Source organism: Capricornis sumatraensis, chromosome 3 (genome assembly GCF_032405125.1).
Source record: "Capricornis sumatraensis isolate serow.1 chromosome 3, serow.2, whole genome shotgun sequence".
In the NCBI taxonomy this organism is placed as follows: domain Eukaryota; kingdom Metazoa; phylum Chordata; class Mammalia; order Artiodactyla; family Bovidae; genus Capricornis; species Capricornis sumatraensis.
The window spans coordinates 155,313,172-155,328,860 of NC_091071.1; the positions used below are offsets into that span (position 1 = coordinate 155,313,172).

The window sequence follows — 15,689 nt, forward strand, 5'->3', positions numbered from 1 at the left end:
TCCACGTATCCACGCTCAAATATTTTGAATATGTGTGCATTTTTCTTTTAAATGACTCCAAAGGCTGTAACTACTAGACCATCACCGATTCCTAAAGGTTTTCTAAAAAGCTGTTATATTATTGTTTCCCAATGATGAACACACATCAAATGTCAAAAAATAAAAATCCCGAGTTGACCTCAAACGTGTGCGCTAATCAGCTCTCTCATTTCATCAGGGCAAAGAACGGGATCCCGGGTTGCAGAAGTGATGGCGATGGCGGAAGCTCTGACATGTGAGGAGCATTCCTGATTCTCTGGACTGGCTCTCCTGCTGGCCTTCACGGACAAGGCAGCTTCACACAGACACCCCATGTGTGTGGTACAAGCTGGCTGGTCGTGGGAATGGTATCATCACCCACGGAGCCAGACACTGCTTTCTACTTTATTCAACATCAATGCACAAGTGGACTTCCTGTGGGGACGACTAAAGGGCATCCAGGAGGAAAAAGACCCTCGGGTAGACAACCCCACAGCAGAGATTCATCTTCACAAAAACGGCTCAATGTTGATTTCCACGCAGGAGCAGGGCATAGTCAGCTCGAACTTGGTGATAACGTCAGGATGAAGGACTCCCAGCTTCCCGATGCTCTGACCCCGGGCAAAGATCTCCGCACATCGCCCGGGGAAAAACACAGGGCCTGAAGGACAGGGAGAGAAGAATCAGTGCTTCCCCAGGCGAAAATGTCAAGACATTTAACACCGAAAGCTTGCTAGTCGCCTTTAAAAAATAACTATTCTTTAAAACTCCTGGCCATGAAACCACAGTGCTCCCTCGCACTCTCTGGTCTTAAAAAGATGCATTTTCTTCAAGATACCTTTATAAGGAAAAGGTTAGGGGCAAACATGAAAGTGGGGACCCTGTGTTTTTATTGCAGTGGTCCAGACAGGATGAAGAGGAGGAGACTGAAGGAGCGGAGCTGGGAGGAGACTTGGGGCGGGGGGTGGGTGTGCAGACGAGGAACTGCTCCGAAAGAGGACAAAGGGAAAATGAAATGTAAGACCAACCCCCACTGTGCCTGCGAAGAACCTGTTCTGAAACAGGTTCTTCATAGTAATGCTTGCTGGATGCAGAGTCTACACTGAATTCACGTCCTGTTCAGGACAGCACTCTTTTCTACCTCATTCCACAGAGAACACAAGCTACACTGTCCTCGGCAGGCGCAGGCCTTGGACCAGAATGTGACCCACATTCCTGTGGGCAAAAGAACCTTCTGAGAAATTCTGGTACCATCTACTGTAAACCGCGGCAAAGGCTAGCCCCAACACAGGGCTGGCCTGACCCCTGATTTACTCAAGACAGGCAGAAAGTTCCGTCTTCACTCGGGTGCCAATGACACAGATATGGCTGACTAGCCCAGAAACAGTTCTTGAGGTTTAAACAGCTAAAAGACGAGCAGACAGACACCCAGCCCCCCGCACAGTCATGTCGCAACGCTCCACACTCTACTGAGGGAAAGCAAACGCTGACTCATTTCTCTCACCACCAGCTTGAAAATGGATCAGGTCCACAGCTCCCCACTGACTCAACCAAAACGTCTACTCGTATGAACTATAAAAACACCGGGCCACAAGCCTCCAGCCTGCCGTTTCTGAGCGAGTGCATTATTTATGAAAGAGTAGCCGGCAGAGTCCCTGCTAATGGCTCCAAGGTCAGGACAATGAAGAAACGCAGAACTGGTGGAGGGGGGTTGGGGGGGCAGTTACCATCAAGTCAGAGTCTGCTGGAGACTTAGGAAGGGTGTTTGTTTCCATTCCTGAAAAACATTTTTAACTATCATTCTTAAAGAACCCCAAAGCAACCCAGCTGAAATATAAGGTGGTCTGCTTCTCATATCTCCCCAAACTAAGTAATTCTGCTTTACTATTAAAAGCAAGAATTTCAATGAACTGCATTTGAAGTTCATAATGGTTTGGCTGTGTGCATTAATCCACACTTGGAGAGAGGGGTCACATGAAATAATACAGAAAGCATACTCATTGATAATGTATGGTCTTAGTGACTACCAACACTGTTAAATCTGACAAAGATTGCATGTTTTAATTCTGTCAAAATAAAAACCTAACTTAAAAGACAAAAAACAGGCCAAACGAACTTAAGTTTGACTTTGCTGGCAGTCCAGTGGTTAAGAATCAGTGCTCCCAATGCAGGGGACAAGGGTTCAGCTCCTGGTTGGGGAACTAAGATTCCGCACGCCATACAATGTGACCCCCCCCCAAAAAAAAGACCACCCCCTCTCACACCAAATAAATCTTCAAATGACAAGTTTTTAAAAGGGTTGGTGGTGAGCAGTATAACCAAGAACTGTAGAGTTACAACCCTTACATAGAATTCTATCTGAATAAACCACAGTATCTAAAAAACCCTATTTTTAAAGGCCATTCAGAGAGGAAGTTTTGAAGAACTTTCCTGATAACCTTGCTATGTTTAAGAATCCTCACTGTACCAAAATCCTCCCTTTTTATCTGTCTTCCAATTCCAATTTGATTGGATTCATTTTAACTGAAGCATAAAACCAAACTATTTTAGAATCTAAGCCAGATGTGCTGTTCTACAATGTTAGCAAAATAAAGCCCGCGAGATAAGAACTTTGAATTTTTAGTTCATAAAACAACTTTTCAAATCAGCGCTTTTTAAAGCAAAATTCAGTGACGTTCTTCTTTAGCTAGCAAGCATGACAATGCCAGCTGGCCCTCTCTCCAGAAGTCGGCACTGAACTCTACTAGAGCTCACTAACTGGTTAAAAACTTGATCAAACAAAAACATTCATATCACCAGAGAGAATGTTCCTCCTTTCCAAAGAAAGGCAAAAAGAACTGAAAACCATATCATGCATTATTTCAAATATATCCAAGTGTGGGAACATGGTCAATGACACCAATATCAAAAGTCTCAGCCTCCACAACTGCCTGGGGTCAGAGGGCCTCCCTGCAGAGGAGCTGCTGCCCAGTGCGGGGCTCCCAAGGGGATCCTTCGCCCTCGCATCCAATGCCGATCCTCCCCTGCCCATCCACACGTAAAAACTAAACCCAGTGGTGGGGTTTCTGTATAACTTCACTGTGTCAAAAACCGTTTTAAACCGTGATGACAATTTTCACTTTTCTTGCCCTTTTTCATGTTTAACAAAGTCTTACAATTTTTTGATTGATGCCTCTGTTAAGTTAGCGGAAGGCTGAAGGCCTCTCTTCTTCAGACATAAATTGAGAGGCACACAAAAGTGCCTTCCAGTTTGTAAGGGGTACAGAGAGACACTGTACCACCTGACTGATGCTGTATGTGAACCAGACATACTGAAAGAAAATTTCAAGTTACTAGAACATAAGCATTTCTTAGTGCTTTAAAAAAAATCTTCATGGTTCAAACCAAACTTTGCAGGCAGAAGTGAATGGCTTCAAAGAAGGGCGGATGAGAGAGAGAAATGCTTCACTAACAACAACAAAAAAAGTGAACACACCCCCGCTAAGGCAGCAATTAGGGCCGAGTTCAAAGATAGGCGCGCCTCCTTCATCAGCAGGAGGGGGGCACTCAGCACATCAGTGTGCTCCAGCCAGAAGCCAGGCAACCTGAATCAGTCTTTCCAGAAGTAAAAGAAATCACATCTGAATGGAACCTAAACATGGGTGTAAGCTTATGAAAAATCAGACCTGGATGATAGCCGGAGGCCCCTTTTATCTCACCAGTAAACAAAATTATTTTTGGAGAAAGAGAAGCCTACTGGGTACAGAATCATAAAGTTATTAAATTCAAGTGAAACCACGCTGCCTTGTGAAGGGGGATTCTGAAACGTGAGTTCTACAAACTGCCTTCTTTTAATTATTCATTTAAGCCCAGAGTTCCTGGTTTACTGTTGTACCAAGGTACATAAATACTACAATTTTCAACCTGTGACCAAAACCTCTCCAGCCAAAAAACCTCTCAGCCCAGTTTTCTACCCAGTTCTTTATCCTGATTAAACCCCTCAGCTTTGATGGTATCCATCACAGCAAAATGGCTTCCAACGGAAAAACAGATTTGGGGAAAATGAGTGTTCTCTGTTGAAATACATGTGGAAACCCACACAAAAGAAACGTCAGTTAAGCACAAACAAGAATTTAATTTCCAGAACTTAGTGGGGTGTAAGTAAGTCCCTTAATTAAAGCTTTTGTAGCATCTCCTCCAGGTCTGTAATTGTCTCCTGTGCTGAAACGGCAGGACCACTGTGAGGACCTTGGGGGAATTCTTGGGCCAGTAATCCGGCACAGCACCCAGTCTTTAGCACATTTTCTGGCTAATTGACCTTCAAAGAGTTTGTGAGCTCCCTCTCTTGCTCGTTGCCAAACACCTTTCACAGTTTCTTTTTGCCCTCATTTTTCTTTCGGAGTAATATTATAGGCCCAAAGTTTGGATAAGCTTGACGCATAGAGTTTATTCCTGTAATTGTGTGAAGCATCGGAAGCAGAAGCTTAAGGCGGTAACTGAGCAGACCCCTAATCTGAAAGCTCCTTGGTGTTATCAAGCATGAAGCTCTTAATTCCTTAATCTTTAACACCCCTCTGCCCACTGCCCACCCACCACCCCCCTGCCCGCCATCGACTGTTTTCCACTAATTCATTTGGTACTTTATTTAATCCATCTCTAAAAAGCACCTACTTGCACAGTTTTACTTTTCCCTTTCTTCACATCACTAGTATATGCTTCGAGGTTCACACCCACGTAACTGTAACTGCTGGCAATCTGGTACTTTATCATTCAAATTTTCCATAATGCAAAGAACAGAATTAAAAGGAGGGTGAAGAACACTGGAGAAGGAAAGTCAGTATATCATACACATCACAGCAAGTAACAGAAGCTACTGTCATGAGCTTTAATAAAAATAACCATCCATAAGCCTCTGAATTCAGGGACAAACACAAAATGCAAAGTTATATAGATAGAGTAAGCCACTGGGCCAAGAGAAAGCGTTTTAAATCTGTTCTAAATGACTATGTAAATAATATAGGATGGGAGGAAGGAAAAATCACTTAACAGGCTGACTCTTGGGCCAGCACCCACTCAAACCCAATCCTTTCCATCTACCAAGTCTCTAATTCTAATACAACTAGATATATATAAAATTATCCAGTCCGTGGTCCAATAACCCAGCCTAGGAAATCACACGAAAGGGAAAAAAAAGAAAACCCAGTGTTCTATTTCTGGAGTGAAACTGACAGACTAGGTGACAGGCCAAGAGCAGAATGGGGCTCTGATCATAATTTTCCACGAAGGACTTTTTCCTGGTTTCCCCCCAGTTTTTGATAAGGTAGTAACTATGACTATGTTGCGAGCACATCAACCTCACTTTCCTTTTCTAAATAATTTAAAGGAAAAAGGAAGATAAAATATAGGGCTTAAGAAAACTGACCACACACTTATATGAGCAAGGTATCATTCTTAAGGGTGGAGGTTCTCAAAGTTTTAGAACCAGGAGTTTTTTTTATTGTTTTCTAGAGTGCCTCAATGCAATGAGGGACCACCCAAGGGGGAAAGGCACAATATAGGTAAGACATTAACTCATAAAAAGAAAAATGTTTAGGAACATCAGGAGGAAAAACTGCCGTAACTACCATGATATAAACACACACGTTTTTTTCCAGATCTTAGTATACTCCAGACTGGAAGAAAAGTTCTCTGCAAAGACCATTTAATTTGTAAGTGGAGACTAAATAATTTCCAACTGGTAATATAAAACACCCACTTTCCCCAGACATACAGAAGTCTTCACCTTACATATGATGTGAAATATTTATGGCACCTAAAGTCTTTAAAGAGAGGGGGCCTAATCCCTTGAGTGTAATGGCTATCTTTCATCCCTTTCTGAAGATCAAAAGAAAGAAAAGCCCCTTACACAACTTTACAGTGCTAATCCCAACACACACCTGCAGACATCATTAACCCTTAAGTCGTAGGCAACTGGACAGGAGAGCAGTGGGCCCACTTACCCCCACCGCACGGGATCAGAGAGGGAGCCTGTGCTCATAGTGAGTCGTAGGCAACTGGACAGGAGAGCAGTGGGCCCACTTACCCCCACCGCACGGGCTCAGAGAGGGAGCCTGTGCTCACAGTGACATTTTATCAATCAGTTCAGTTCAGTCACTCAGTCGAGTCTGACTCTTTGCAACTCAAAGGACTGCAGCACGCCATGCTTCCCTGTCCATCACCAACTCTTAGAGCTTATTTAAACTCATGTCCATTGAGTTGGTGATGCCATCCAACCATCTCATCCTCTGTCGTCCCTTTCTCCTCCCGCCTTCAATCTTTCCCATCATCAGGGTCTTTTCCAATGAGTCAGTTCTTAGCATCAAGTGGCCAAAGTATTGGAGCTTCAGCATCAGTCCTTCCACTGAATATTCAAGACTGATTTCCCTTAGGATTGACTGGTTGGATCTCCTTGCAGTCCAAGGAACTCTCAAGAGTCTTTTCCAATACCACAGTTCAAAAGTATCAATTCTTCGGTGCTCAGTTTTCTTCATAGTCCAACTCTCACATCCATACATGACTACTGGAAAAACCATAGCTTTGACTAGACGGACTTTTGTTGGCAAAGTAATGTTGTCTGCTTTTTAATATGCTGTCTAGGTTGGTCATAGTTTTTCTTCTAAGGAGCAAGCGTCTTTTAATTTCATGGCTGCAATCACCATCTGCAGTGATTTTGGAGCCCCCCAAAATAAAGTCTGACACTGTTTCCACTGTTTCCCCGTCTATTTGCCATGAAGTGAAGGGACTGGATGCCATGATCTTAGTTTTCTGAATGTTGAGTTTTAAGCCAATTTTTTCACTCTTTTCCTTCACTGTCATCAAGAGACTTTTTAGTTCTTTTTCACTTTCTGCCATAAGGGTGGTGACATCTGCATATCTGAGGTTATTGATGTTTTTCCCAGTTTTTCCAGCTTGTGCTTCATCCAGCCCGGCATTTCACATGATGTCTTCTGCATATAAGTTAAGTAAGCAGGGTGACAATATACAGCCTTGACATACTTCTTTCCTGATTTGGAACCAGTCTGTTGTTCTATGTCCAGTTCTAATTTTTGCTTCTTGACCTGCATACAGATTTCTCAGGAGGCACGTAAGGTGTCTGGTAGTCCCATTTCTTTAACAGTTTGTTGTGATCCACACAGTCAAAGGCTTTGGTGTAGTCAATAAAGCAAAAGTAGATGTTTTTCTGGAACTCTTGCTTTTTTGATGATCCAACGGATATTGGCAATTTGATCTCTGGGTCCTCTGCCTTTTCTAAATCCTGCTTGAACATCTGGAAGTTCATGGTTCACATACTTTGAAGCCTGGCTTGGAGAATTTTGAGCATTACTTTGCTAATGTGTGAGATGAGTGTATTTCTATCAACAGGGCAGGGCAAAATCTGTCCTGCAAATAAGGACTGAGTCCTGTTGGGCTTTATGCTTAAAAAGGAAATCAGCAAAGTCCAGATTACCTAGCTTCTAACTAATGGAGAAATGTCTTCAACAAGGAACTATTTTTTTTAATAGATCACCACAGTCACCTGATGACTAAACATTTAGAATCTTGACTGCAAAATTTCCCAGTTTTACTTAGTATAAGGAAATTTATAATTTATTTCCATGGCTATCACCTTTTGATATTTGTCATTTTATTAACTTTTTTTTTTATTACAGTGTAACTGACCTACAACACCGTGCTAGTTCCAGGGGCACAGCATGTTGACTCAATATTTCTATACATCACAAAATGATCACCACTCTTAGAATCTATTTTAAAGTCTAATCTTAACTATGTTTCTCTCATACATACCAAGGAAAGACTGGGGGGCTGGAGAAGGGGGTGACAGAGGATGAGATGGTTGGATGGCCTCACCCACTCAATGGACATGAGTTTGAGCAAACTCCAGCAAACTGTGATGGACAGGGAAGCCTGGCGCACTGCAGTCCCTGGGGTCGCAAAGAGTCAGACTTGACTGCGCGACTGAACAACAACAACGTCAAAGAAACAGATCCAGCCTGGAGTCAGGTTTCACTCTTCCCTGTTACAGCGTTACTGCTGAGCGCTCACAAGAGAGGAGGAAAGCAGTCGCACAGAGAGGCTACGCAATGCAGGCAGCTGACCTGGAAAGACAGCTCCATGCTGGCACCTCGTTCCAGTCTTTGTGAAGGTCCTCCTAGCCTGGGTGCCCGAAATGTCCCTGAATCCTTGGCAGCAAATCCCCCATGTCTTTTACTTATGACCTGAGTGACTGAACAAAATTCTAAAATAACGCCCTCATCCTGTATCTGTCTTGCACTTAAATCATTTCCCCCCAAATTTTCACATTTCTTAAATGTTCACAGGACAGATACAGAATCACAACTTCAAAAATAAAAGGTATAGATCCTGCTTCCCAGGATCAATAAAATGGGTCTTTCCAACTCTTTCATCTGATAAAAACTGTCAAAGGACAGCAAAATATGCAGAATTTATTACTTTCTCCACAGTTATAATGAAAGAATAAAAACAACAATAAAGAGACTATTCTATGCTAATTAAGGAAAGACTGGAAATGGTGTGTATTTGAGACTGTATCTATAACTTCACAATTAGTTAACTTTTCAATTGAGACTTTTGGCCAACATGGAATAAACATAACTTCAAGCATGCCATTAGGACAGATGTGCTGTAGTTTCAGAATTAAATTCCAGCTGACAAGTAGGGCATGAAAGAAGACAATAATGAGATTGTGAAAACAAAGTACCCTACTTTCAACTCATCTTCCATCCCCAGTAAAGGGAGTGACTCGGTCCCAATGCAGCCCTGGCCAAGCCCCCAAGGACAAGCAAGTTACAGATGGAAAAAGCAAAGCACAAGAAGATTAGTAGACCTGCCCGAGGCAGGCAACAGTATAGGCCCAAGAGTGAGCACCTCGGTGTGTGGCCTGAGGCACAGAAGGCCTACGAATAGTGTTTTCAAACTTTTGGTCAAGCTGTCCATTTCCTGTGTGCAAACTTCTTCTAGTTTAAAATTAAATAAACGAACAACACTTAAATAAAAGACCAACAACCGCTAGCCTTAGGACGTAATAACATATGCTCTGCAATATTATTACCATAATACGGACAAACCTAGAGCTTATCCCATCTAAGACAGGCATCCTTAAAGAGTAAGTTTCAGATTCCTGAAACAAGGCTGGAATAATTTGAGTGGATAAAGAAGCACCACAGTAACACCATCTAAAACGGGGAAGAAAGTGCGCTGTTACGTTAGACCCTGTGGCAGAGGCTACTTCTGACACATTTAAACTCCTGCAGAATCTTAAAACTGGAAATGACCCTGGCAGTGATTTTGTCCAGGTTTATCTCAGATATGAGAAAATGGATACCAAAGAGGTTAAAACCAGCCAGCCAGGTAACAGTCAAGCTGAGAACCCAGTTCCTTCTTGAGTCTGTGACTTTTAGCCAAAGATGACTTTCTGAAGGGCAGATCTAACATCTACCCTGAGGGAACTCTGGGGATTGATCAGCCATTCCAAAATGCTTTCCAAGTTCTCAGTCTGTCTCTCCCTGTAGAGACAGGACAGATACTATCATTCCCATTTTACAGATGAAGAAACTGGCACAAAGGGATTAAGTCCTAAATCACCTGGGCTAACACTACAGAAGAACCTGACCCAACACACAGGAGTTACTGTTACTATAATCCATCACAGGTGATACCTCACTGGCGATCATGCCCCCTAGGGCCCAATAAAGTACATTCTTCCCTTGCATTTTAGTAAGAATTTGTATCATCTTAACATCTGCTTTTCCAGCTTAGTTTATATTTACATGTTTATCACATTCCATTATATTTATATGTCATTTGCCAAACTGTTTTTCAAGTATTTAATCTTGGCAGTGTTTCCAGTTATTCATTACTACAAATAGGGTTCTTGTAACATATATGTTATTAATACTTCTTGCTCTTTCTTCACCAAAGGTAGTACCACACAAGTAAAACAATGCTAATTATTGTATAGTTCATTACATATCAAAATGTTAAACGATGGACTTCTAGCAATAGTAGGACTAACAAACCACAAACTAAATATGATTATCCTGATGGCTGGATGGCATCACTGACTCAATGGACATGAGTTTGAGTAAGCTCCGGGAGGTGGTGATGGACAGGGAAGCCTGGTGTGCTGCAGTCCATGGAGTCACAAAGTCAAATACAACTGAGCTACTGAACTGAACTGATCTTGCTCTGTAAAACACTGATTTTTTTTAAAAATTGTCCCTTGTATAGTACCAATTACTTGTGGAACTGAAAAAAAAAAAGCATCAAAGCAGTCCAGGAAGATAATTCTAAGGGAGAATCTTTGCTCAGAGAATACAATTCATAAACAAGCTAGGACCCTTTGGGAATTAAGAGAATGAGCAGAAAACTTTGTCTTCTGGAAGAAGAATACCAAGGTACAGTGGCTGTGATAACAACACTGATAAAACATTTAACAGCTACTGATGAATACTGGGCACATCAAAACTGGTCTCACAGAACAGGAAATAGGAAGTCCTAGAGACATTCAGAGCAAGGCATTTTATCATCTATTTTTGCTCAACTATTTATTCTTTATGGCTGGCCTCAACATCACTCAAAATAAAAATACTGTAACTACAGTCACAGTTTACTGTTTAACGAAAGGCAAATAATTAATTGATGTCTATCTATTTGCTGATGCTTCCCTTGTGGCTCAGATGGTAAAGCGTCTGCCTGCAATGCAGGAGACCTGGGTTCGATCCCTGGGTCGGGAAGATCCCCTGGAGAAGGAAGTGGCAACTCATTCCACTATTCTTGCCTGGAAAATCCCATGGACAGAGGAGCCTGATGGGCTACAGTCCATGGGTTGCAGAGAGTTAGATACAACTTAGCAACTAAACAACAACAACATTTGCTAATATACTGGGCCGCGTTGCTGTTTCCCACATTTCTCCTTTCCCCTGTTCCTAAACATAAGGAAGTGTGTGCATGGCTGTCAAACAGGTGTCGTTTCAGAAGGTGGAGAGAGTTATTCTATTCCACTAAATTTGGCCTACCCTTTTTAAAGCTAATAACCTAACATTTCCATAAAGGGACCAAATTTTCTCCTTTTACAATGAGAAAGTGCTAAAAATTAAAGCAAGTTCACACTGGTATGTATCAACTGAACCTCAAGTCAGATCCTTTCTTGAAATGAAATTTTCCTTTTTTAAAAAAAGGCAGAATGTTTACAATGAGAGTCCTGGAGGGGTGGGAAGGAATGGAAGAAGGAAAAACCAAGACATAGGATGGGCCACCAAGGCTTTAAGTGCTGGAGGGCTGGGGTCTGAAGACAAACCGCCCACCTCACACGCAGCCTATCTGGCCTCGAAGAACCCCCGGCAAGACGATGACATTCCTGACCCTGACCCACGACCAACCAGGGCTGGTGGGTGCTTGGAGATGTTTCTAGGAGGGGGACAGGTTGTCCAAGTCACCCAAGTGACTATTACACTTTATTTCTCAAGAGGGGGAGCCTAGACCACAGCTAATGAACACTAAGATAAAGCAAACTAATTCATCAAGATCTAAACCACAACAGGGACCTGCCTGAATGGAGTCAGATCGTCTGCCTGTCATTTATAGAGAATTATCAGGAATGCTTTAAATGAATGTTAATCTGTGGGATTCCAGCAATGATATAATATATAGAAGTCTATCTCTCTAAAGGCAGCCTAACAGGGGGACAGGAGAAATGTGCTGACAGATGAAAGAAACTCCAGAGAAGACAGATATTAATAGATACTTGATTAAGGTTCTGCTTCCATACAGCCCCAGAGTCCACAGTAAAATATGCATTTCTCATTTTTAAACAAAGCAGACTCTGAATTAATATGAGATTTACAAAATACCAGCACAAGCATTGTTTAAGGCTTCTACAGTCTTGCCTGTTAAAAATACTGGGAAATATCAGTGATGTTCTAAAAATAAATGTCTGAAAGGAAAAAAAAAAGAAAAATAAAAATACTGGGAAAATAATGGTCAAAATGTACTTTATTGTAGGCTATCTAAATACAAAAAGAACTGAAGATAAAGCTTTAAACTGTTTCTAACAATTATATTATTAGTAATAATAACTATTATTCTGAATAAAGACAGATAGAATAATAATATAAATTCATCAGGAACCAAGATTTTCAATGTGAAAAAAACAACCTTATAAAGATAATGCCCAACATATTAAGTAAAAATCCTCTAATCCTAAATATAAACTGGAACTGTCCATATGAAATCAATGCTTTTCTTTAAAAAATAGGATTTTTTTTACAAAAAGGTTTTCCTCAGCTCTGCATTTTGAAAAGTCCTAGAAACAAAGACTCACTCAGTAGCAATGAGCAACCTTAGTGCCTAGATTGTGATCTAAATTTGATTTCTCACTAAAGGAAACCAGGGCCACTTGGCAATATAGCTGATTCCAGGTCTAAGGCAGAAACTATATAAGATAAGCCCAGAAGTATATCTCCTATATTATACCACTTCCAAAAAAGCACCACCATATATAACTACTTTCTCCCTTTCACTTTAGTAACAGCCTCCCTGCCAAGAAAAGTTTCTTAAGACCTACAAAGTCCTCTCCCCGCTTCCAGAACAATGTAGCCCTAAAGGGGCCAAGGAAGGCAGAGATCCCCATTCTTGGGGTGGGCACTGGGTGTCAGAGCTACAGGGGGCAAGGAGGGCATCCACAGATGAGAGGGGGCAGCCCCAAGTGAGAAGGCACAGGGCCGCTAGAGTCTGAGAGTGAGTGATGAGCTGGGCAGACACTAAGGGTACAAGAGAGGGTTCAGTTACAAACAGGGGCAATGAGCAAGTAAGTGAATAAATGACGAATCATGGGAACTGGGTTTTTCACTGTTGGAGAAGTGAGGTACAAATACTGAAAGGGAGAAAACTGCAATGAACCCTAAGGCGTTGAATTGGAATGGAGATATTAATATGGGCTTATAGTTTTCAAAACACATAGATGTAGGAGTAAATTAGTAGATACAGGTATGTCTGTGTGCACCTAGAAGCCTAAATCTTGGCTTTCAGACACCACTCCCCACTAAAAGGAACCAGGATGGAGAAATGGGACAATGAAAAGTTCACGATAAGCCTGGAATATCCTCTTATGCCCAAAGCAAGAGCATGCTAACAATAATAAAGAATAATAGGAACATGTTAAAAGGACACAGAAGCCAGCTTGAAGGGATTCCCACTGGCCAAAGTGAGGACAACATGAGCATCAGAATAAGTAACGGATTAAAAGACACTGCTCCTTGGAAGAAAAGCTATGACAAACCCAGACAGTATGTTAAAAAGCATAGATATCACTTGGCTGACAAAAGTCCATCTAGTCAAAGCTATGGTTTTTCCAGTAGTCATGTACGGATGTGAGAGTTGGACCATAAAGAAAGCTGACTGCTGGATTAACTGATGCTTTTGAACTATGGTGCTGGAGAAGACTCTTGAGAGTCCCTTGGACAGCAAGGAGATCAAACCAGCCAATCCTAAAGGAAATCAACCCTGAATATTCATTAGAAGGACTGCTGCTGCTGCTGCTGAAGCTGAAGCTACAATACTTTGGCCTCCTGATGCAAAGAGCTGATTCACTGGAAAAGACCCTGGGAAAGACTGAAAGCAGAAGAAGGGAGTGACAGAGGATGAGATAGTTGGATGCAACTCAACGGAAATGAGTTTGAGTAAACTCCAGGAGATTCTGGAGGACAGGAAAGCCTGGCGTGTTGCAGTCAATGGGGTCACAAAGAAGCAGACAGGACTGAGCGACTGAACAACAACAAAATACATTGGATAAAATGGGAAATAATGAATCTGTACTGAGATAGATAAACATATAGGAACACTGATTAGGAACAGAATGTTTGCATAATTTCAATGCTCTTCTCTCCAAAACGCTTATTAATAGTAAGGGAGAGAGGAATAAGTTGACAGTAAAGAAACCCTTGATCAAGTGAGTCAAGTTGACTTCCTCAGCTGTGAGATAAACAGAAACTGGGTGCCACTGGCAGGATGCACCAAGAAGACAGGATGTCTGCAACATCCTTTCAAAGATGCCTAACTTGAATCTACTGGGAAGAAAACATCCGACAACCCCAACCTGAGGGACACACTATGAAATAAAAGTGTCAGGGTCATGAAAGGCAAGGAGAGACTGACTATTCTAGAACTCTCCAGAAGGAGGCTAATGACATGACATGACAGCTAAAGGCAACAAGTGATTCTGTGATATACAGGATAACTGATAAAACTTGCACACGGTGTAAGGATTAGATGGGGTTAACATTAACATGAAAGATATTTTTCTGGTTTTGATGATTATATTATGGTTATGGAGGACACAATGTCCTTGTTTGCAAGAAATACACACTAATGTATTAAGGGGTATAGGTTGGCAACTTACTCTTAAACAGTTCAGAAAACAGTATTTTGTCTTGCGTCTGCTTTTTTTTTTAATAAGCTTGTAACTGTTTCAAAACTTTTATAGAAGCTTTCGCACAGCAAAGGAAACCACGAACAAAGACTGAGAGAAAACATTTGCAAACAATGTGACTGACAAGGGATTAACGTCCAATATATACAAAAAGATCATGCAACTCAGTAACAACAACAAAGAATAACCGAATAAAATTGGGCAGAAGACCTAAACAGACATTTCTCCAAAGACATACAGATAGCCAACAGGCACATGAAAATACGCTCAACACTGCTAACTAGCAGAGAAATGCAAACCAAAACTACAATGAGGTATTACATCACATGGTCAGCAGGGCCATCAAAGTGTATGAATAATAAATGTTGGAGAAGGTGTGGAGAAAAACGAACAGGTACATCACTATGGAGAACAGTATGGAAGTTCCTCAGAAAACTAAAAGTAGAATTACCATATGATCCAGCAATCCCACTCCTAGGCATATATCTGAACAAAACTCTAATTAAAATAGATTAGTGTACCCCAATGTTCATAGCAGCACTATTTACAATAGCCAAGACATGGACTCAACCTACATGTCCATCAACAGATAAATGGACAAAGAATATGTGGCATATAAAGTCAATGGAATACTACTCAGTCATAAAAGGATGAAATAATGCCATTTGCAGCAACATGGATGGACCTAGAGATTGTCATATTAGGAGAGGACAGAGAAAGACGAATATTCTATCACATGTGTAATCTAAACAACAGTACAAATGAACTGATTTACAAAACCAACTCAGAGAGAAAGAAAACAATCTGATGGCTACCAAAGGGGAAGGTGGTGGGATAAACTGGGAGTATGGGATTAACAGATGCATACTACCATACATAAAATAAACAAGGATTTACTGTACAGCACCGGGAACTATATTCAGTATCTTGTAAAAGCTAAAATGGAAAAGAATCAGAAAAAGACAAAAAAAAAAACCCAAAAACCTGAGTAATACAAATCACCCTAAAAACCATTTCGACTTTCAGGATTTGGGTCCCTGAAACTGCAAAATGAATTTCTTTTGCATCTCTTTGTATTTGGGCCATAGTCTTTTCTACAGAACAGTGGAGGCCAAGGTCTAAGAAGCAGGAAAAAAAGGAGTATATGGTGTTAAACAAAAATACCTTTCTCTCTCTTTTTTGGCCAGCACATACAGTTAAACTGAAG

At 41.4% G+C, this 15,689-nt stretch overlaps 1 protein-coding gene across 1 annotated transcript in view; it reads right to left on the minus strand.

The window, feature by feature from the left end:
- Positions 1 to 370: 370 nt before the first annotated feature.
- Positions 371 to 15,689, minus strand: part of FARSB (phenylalanyl-tRNA synthetase subunit beta) — a 69,438-nt gene continuing 54,119 nt past the window's right edge. Inside the window, exon 17 of the mRNA XM_068967732.1 lies at positions 371 to 679. Coding sequence (XP_068823833.1) covers positions 528 to 679 — 152 coding nt within the window. The 3' untranslated portion in view covers positions 371 to 527. The remainder of the gene's footprint in view (positions 680 to 15,689) is intronic.